The sequence below is a fragment of the Branchiostoma belcheri genome, unplaced genomic scaffold (genome assembly GCF_001625305.1).
Source record: "Branchiostoma belcheri isolate BF01 breed outbred unplaced genomic scaffold, Haploidv18h27 scaffold82, whole genome shotgun sequence".
In the NCBI taxonomy this organism is placed as follows: domain Eukaryota; kingdom Metazoa; phylum Chordata; class Leptocardii; order Amphioxiformes; family Branchiostomatidae; genus Branchiostoma; species Branchiostoma belcheri.
The window spans coordinates 1,246,770-1,253,884 of NW_017804487.1; the positions used below are offsets into that span (position 1 = coordinate 1,246,770).

General features: G+C 43.4%; 1 protein-coding gene across 1 annotated transcript; it reads left to right on the forward strand.

The window, feature by feature from the left end:
• The first annotated feature begins 3,129 nt into the window (after window positions 1-3,129).
• LOC109486684 (kelch-like protein 3) lies at window positions 3,130-5,843 on the forward strand. Its single transcript, XM_019790574.1, has 2 exons — window positions 3,130-3,799; window positions 4,245-5,843. Exons 1-2 carry the CDS (start codon window positions 3,144-3,146, stop codon window positions 5,341-5,343), a joined length of 1,755 nt encoding a protein of 584 aa, XP_019646133.1. The 5' UTR covers window positions 3,130-3,143; the 3' UTR covers window positions 5,344-5,843.
• The last annotated feature ends 1,272 nt before the right edge of the window (window positions 5,844-7,115 follow it).

The following is a 7,115-nucleotide window of genomic DNA, read 5'->3' on the forward strand; positions in this document are numbered from 1 at the left end:
GAGCAGCTGACAGAACAGCCCACCTCCACCCCCTCAGCTGCCGGTGTGGTTACCGGTACACCACCACCAAAACCACCCAGGCTTCACCATGGAGAATCTGACACAGGCAAAACCACTGACAACCCTCCTGTCCCTCCACCAGACCCTGCCAGATGTGGGTACTTTGTGCTGTACAGACTCCACAACGGAGAGTGGTACCGCTTCCTGGCCTCTGATGATCACATCCTGGAGGAGCTGTTTGGTGACGGTGAGGAGTTACACAGGCTGTATTTCCACTGTGAGGCAACGGCGAGAGATGGAACCCTACCAGTCGGCAGGCTGGACGCTATTGACGACCTGCCGGTACGTGGCCTGACGTCCTCAGAGCTGTTAGATGTCGTGACCACGTCGATGGATCCTGATTTCTGGATCAAGCCGCTGGAGTTCAAACTGATCACACTGGAGGACCTGACCAGTGAGGATCAGCTTCCTACTGATGATGAGGAGACAAGTGAAGATGAGGAGGAGACAGAGGAGAACGGTGACAGTCAGCAGCAGGTCCGCCCTGTCAGGAAGCGGGGACGTCTGGCCGCTTTCTTCTCACGCTGCCGCAGAGCTTTCACCTCATGCTGGCGCCACTGAATATCCAGCAAAGACATTCTCTATTAATATAACATATAGACATAATATATAGATTTGTAAAACAAAAGGAAACTCGAAACACCAACTTGGTGCAAAATGGTTATTCAGGACAAGCAAAGCTCATGAGTCATTGTCAAATGATGCTTATACTTTTCATCTGAGCTTTCTGCACATGAAAAGATTTTAATAGCACCTGGCAAAATACACTCAGGACACATTAAAAAGTGACAGTTGTATAAACTTATATTGTATGCCAGGAATGATTACAATTTGTTTTAAATGTACATGTATTTTAAAAGAGGACTACTGTGGTATACAATGTATGCATGAAATTATTATAGATTTTATGCACAAGATGTTTTTGAAGAACAAGATCAAATTGTGTCTTCTGAAGTGCAGAGTGAGCTGTGTTGTATCATATTGAGTTATGACTGACATTACAAAGCGAATTGACCTTGGTAACAAACTTTCCTTGACAATACAAGCTTTATTGCTCTGATGTAGAGCTCTGCTAACAGTGCCCTAGGCATCTAATGTGATTTTAGAGCAGCAAAACTGGAAATATTCTGAATAAGGCAAATAGGCAATCTTTTATGATATTGAAACATATTCCATCACATATGCACATTTCAATCAGTATTTTATACTTTGAGTATTTAAAACTGCAGAAACAAGCCCCAAGATGAGTCCTTTATTTTATGGGTGGTACCCTAAAAATCAGCCCAGGGCCCATCCATTAACCATTTTCCATCAGAATTTTGGGTATTTTTGCTCCATGGGGATCAATATACATTGGGATAGTTTGGTTTCAATTCAGTATGTAGATAAATGACTAGAAATAGTAGAATATTGACTTTGCAAAACCGAGTTTCCACGCTCTAAAAACTGCATTGGATGCCTCTAACACCTGTTCCTTCCACTTTGATATCTTAATCCGCCATTACACCCCGGCCAATGGAATCTGGACATTCCTCTAGAATTGGTGCATTCCTCCAGGAAAGCCGACATTCCTCCACTTTCAAGCGTACATTCCTCCGGAATCGGTACATTTCTCCGCGGAAGGCGACATTTTCGCCGGAGACCCGCGGAATCGGCCGTTAACCCGACAAATAGTTTCCAAGTTCATCAGAATCACATCAGATTAGAGTCAGATGGGATACAGTCAGCTCGGGAGGTAACGTTAAGCATAGTTTGTGATGGGTTTACGGAAAAAGGAGTCCAGTCCGATTGGCGGAAAAAGCAGTTCAGTCCGATTTTGGGGTGGAAAAAGCAGTCCGGTGGTTTCTACGAAATTTTACGAAAGACCATAGGCACATTTTTTTCTTGTGTGTGTACTTCTAGTTTCTATGGGTACTTCGAGTTTCTATGAGTACTTCGAGTTTCTATGGGTACTTAGAGTTTGTATGACTATTTAGAGTTTGTATGGGAACTTGAATTAGCATATATGTGACTCACTATATGCCGCCTTAACCCGTAATTCAGGCAGCCTTGGGTGAGGAATAGCGGACAACCGATTTACACCTCTTGGGACCACCGAAAAGTAGTTTCTATACATACAGGTCACCTATCCACAATAAACAAAAGTTAATTATTAAGGGATTCTTTCTTACAATTGTACTTCCGGTACTTACATGCTTGTCGGTGTAATGCAAAGTCTGCCATATGTGGCTTTAGCAGGGGCCGACTGGATGTTGGGCAGCTGGCAACCGTAAAGCGATTTAATCAGGCTACTTACAAGCAGGATCGGCCCTGGAAATCTCGTCAGTTGACCGCTTCATCTTTTGACTAATTATTATTACTTATATGTAAGTAATAATCCGGAGGCATGATGATGATATGTAAGTTACAAACTCTAAGTTCCCATACAAACTCTAAGTACTCATAGAAACTCTAAGTACCCATAGAAACTCGAAGTACTTATAGAAACTCGAAGTACTCATAGAAACTCGAAGTGCCCATAGAAACTAGAAGTACACATCCAAGAAAAAATTGTGCCTATGGTCTTTCGTAAAATTTCGTAGAAACCACCGGACTGCTTTCTCCACCCCAAAATCGGACTGGACTGCTTTTTCCGCCAATCGGACTGGACTCCTTTTTCCGTAAACCCGTTTGTGATTGACTCAGACTTTTCTAAAGCATTTATTGACAAATTAACCACACTTAGGTCCGAAACTATGGATATTGTCCAAAATCTACTTCCTCTTACCTCTACCAAGATTAGTCTAGGACAACCACTGAAACGAGATGTTCTCGGTGCACCAAAGACCACACTGTTCCCAAGAGTCACCGGCCTGGGAATTAAAGACGGATACTGCAATACCGACGTTGGCCACAAGGCGGCGCTTGTTTAAGAGGACCCATCTGTGGATGTCTCCGTGCGTGGAGTATCGCCTCTCGTGACCGTTGAAGTATAAAGCTATATTATATAATAGGTTTGGTAAACTAGGCTACTTTGGCGTCACAGTGATGTGTGGACATTTAGTGTTCCCCTTGGGAGGTACAGCAACTTCATCATCATCATCATGGCTGCCGCTGACCAAGGAACGCACGCCAGCTCAGTTCGTCCTCGTTCCTACCAAGACGAGAGCTATCTGCCCGGGTTTCTTGGAGCTGTGGGTGACTTACAGAAGGAAGGGGAACTGCAGGATGTCATCCTTGAAGTCGAGGGCCGGCGGTTTCCCTGCCATCGGCTTGTTCTGTCCGCGGCCAGCCCCTACTTCAGAGCCATGTTTACAAGCGACATGGCGGAAAGTCGGCAGAAGACGGTCGTTTTACAGGGTTTGGATGCAGAAATGTTTGGGGAGATCCTGAGTTACACCTACTCGGGAACCCTCCACGTGTCCCTGGACAGTGTGCAGCCCCTGTACCAGGCAGCCGACCTTCTGCAGCTGGACTTTGTGAGAGACACCTGCAGCAGCTACATGGCCATGAACGTGGAGCACTCCACCTGTGTGGACCTGTACAAGTTTGCTGATGTCTTCACGGTGGATGTTCTTCTGAACCGTTGTCTGCAGTATATATGTCAGCATTTTGTGGAGGTTACCTCTAGTGAGGAGTTCTGCAGCCTGAGTGTGGATCAGCTGACTGAGATCATCAGCCATGATGAGCTGGATGTTAAAGAGGAGACAAGAGTGTGGGAGGCTGTGGTGAGATGGGTGCAGCACAACAGTGAGGACAGGTGGGCATCACTATGTTTATGTTTACATTTTGTTTTTGCACAGTTTATTCTTCTCTAAACAGTGACCTCTGACCTGGTCAGTGACCTGAACCAGACTGTCTCTCACCATGGTAAATGGTGTTGGGTTAGTACATAATGTTAACATTGCAATTCTATAGTAAGAGAGATTTAAATTCCTGTCACCATATAATGTGAATAATTTGAATAAGAATTAACAGAGCAGACCATATGCAAAGGTAAACATTATGCAGTAGTTTTGCAAATGTGACTTTTAACTTAGCTAGCCAATACTTACATAATATTACTGAAGAAACCCCATACTATTGGTGACATGCACATGGATGTTGATTTTGGACTGTTTAGTCAAATGATTCAACATCCCAGTATTTTCTGCGGTGATGTAAAAATATCACCCAAAACTCTGGCTTCACCCTGTACCCTACAGACTGCAGCATCTACCCAGCATCCTCCCTCACATCCGCTTCAACCTGCTGACCTCAGAGGACACGGCAGCCATCTTGGAACATCCCCTGGTCAGGGAGGATCCTGGGAGTTCTGAATCTGAGGTCATCAGGAATGCGGTACAGAGGAACCCCAACCTGAAGCCGAGGCTTGGGATGACCACGGAAATGGTTCTGCTGTCTGATAGCCTTAACGGAAAAAAGATGCTGTGGATGAACCCAGGAGAAGGGAAGTACGTCAGGTGTGACTACAACCTACCAGTATCTACATATAATGGTGTGGTTACACACGGTAATGAGATCTATGTCTTAGCTGCAGATTCACACAACATCTATCTGTGTAAATACAACCATGTTGAGAACAAATGGGAACAAAAGTCGACCGTGTCCGAAGGACCTAGAGAAATGGGAAGTCTACCAAATGACTACCTTATGGAAATCGATGGACATGATCTTTTTTACCTTGTAACATGGCCAGTGATGGCATTCAAGAAATACAACCAGCACACAAATGAGTGGCACAACTGTGCAACACCTCAAGATGGTGAGCAGTTGGATGTCACTTTTGCAGTGTCCTGCAATCAGCGCATCTACCTCTTCACACATACAGAAATGCATTGGTACGACCCGAGGGAAGACCGGTGGTCCAAGAAAGCCCTATCAGACTACGGTCCTGAAGTGCGAGTTGACTACAGTCGGGGAGTCGCCATGGGAACAAAGATCTTCTGGACGGATGCTGGCTTCTTCAACATGTTGGAGTACGATACAGAAGCAGACAGCTGGTCTGAACATCCAGCCCCAGGGTTTGAGGACAATATTGAAGATGGAGATCTCTTTGTACTCCAAAACACACTCCATGCACTGGTCAACTATTGCCCGAGTGATGACGAGTCCAGCCTACCTCAACAGGTTTTAATTTATGACAGGCGTGAACGTATTTGGAGAGAGTTGCCTGAGCTGCCTTTTGGGCGTAGGTGTGTTTATGATTCTCTGAACGCTGAACGTATGTACCTACCATATCTGAACACCAGCCAAGCTGACACACAGGATGCAGCAAACCCAGGGGGACCACCTGGTGAATAGTTTTGGTAGTTCGCAAGCCATCAGAGCATGCGTGAGAACATGCTAGAACGTCATCGTTGATTAGATTAGGCAGACTTTGATGACATCTTTGTCTGAGTTGGTTTTATAATTCATTTCCATGAATTAGACAATAGGCACTGTGTTCAGGAGGGAATAGTAGTCTCTCCAGACCTGAGCATACCTGTTATACTTGTATTTAGTGTGCTTTCAGTGCAGGACTGTTCAATCAAAGGATAGATATCTCTGTGTTCTACAGTTTCCAGTTCTTGCTGAATGTCCCACATTGGATACATGTTTTTGCACCCAAACTAGCACTGTGGCTTTTATTGAAAAGTGATGCTTGCTTCTCAAAGTGACTAGATACATGTAGACACATGATCTTTGAGTTTGACCTCTCAAACAAACAATCTCTTACCTCATTACTTTGTTGTATATAGAATAGGATAGGTTAAGTTAGTAATCAGTTACAGGTTGTTGTATTTTATGTCTAGCAATAAGCAAGTGTACATCAGTGTTTAAGTCTGTAATGTGTTTTAAGACTCCAGGAAGAATAGTGGGTATAAGGGTATACTCACTAATGGAGATCATTCAAATAAACAAACAAAAACAAATACATGTATACAAATACAGCTTACCATGAGGCGTCTGTGAGACCACACATTATATTTTTAAAGAAATGTGTCCAATTATTGCCTTCATTGTATTGTTAGCATCTGTCCTTGTTATATTCACTATATTTAAGCCATATGTCAGTGAGGGGTAAAATACTATAATGTATGGGCAGTTAATATAGAAGGGCTGGAGCTTAAAGCTTTCTTCTGATTTGGAAAAGGACATTTCTGATCAAACTTTTTGAGCTTTTTTAGCTTATCCAATCCGTAGCATTAAAAATATACGTTTACACGTCGGGGTAGTTGTGTACAGTATAGCTAGAAAAGCCAAAAAAAGTTGGATCAGAAATGTCCCTTTCCAGTCAAGAGAAAGCTTCAAGCTCCAGCCTCTCGTGACCACCCCCATTCTGATAACAGGCAGTGCTCTTTAGCCTAATTTAAAAACTAATGATTGAGAATTGTAGATTGTGTACAGTATAGCTAGAAAAACTTTAAAAGTTTGATCAGAAATGTCCTTTTCCAATTTAGGAGAAAGCTTTAAGCTCCAGCCTCTCGTGACCGCCCTCCCTCTCCCATTCTGATAACAGGCTGACCATAATGTAATTTCCAAACTACTCAAAAATATTTGGCAAAGAAATTATGTCTCTGTGCGTTATAATAGTTATAGAGAGGACAGCGAGTAGGCAAAATGTGTTATAAGAGGACACGGCAGTGAATTTTAGATATTGCCCCTCCCCCGCATATGAAATGGTACAGTCCGCCTGTGGTGACCGCCTCTGGTGGCCTACGCCTCTAGCTCCCCTACTCGGACTTTATTTCATCAGGCACCTCATGTGTATAACAACCTATGATGTAGCGTTATCAATTACGAGGCAAAAGTCAAGAATCTTATGTACCTGTAACGCTTGTTTTATAAAACTATTACAATGTAGTTGGAAAATGAACACGGGGATAAACATACTACAAACTTCAGCCTCGTTCAATATAACCTTACTGTTAAAGAGACTAAAATAGATTTTTTAGCCAGGCTAAAGAAGTTCTGAGACTCTCCGAAATCATAACGGTTAGGAAAGTGCAGTTCAAAATAATACTGGCGATAAAAACCGTTGAATTGAAACCAATGACCTCCTTGAGTGAAACTCTCTCTCAAACATGTCAACT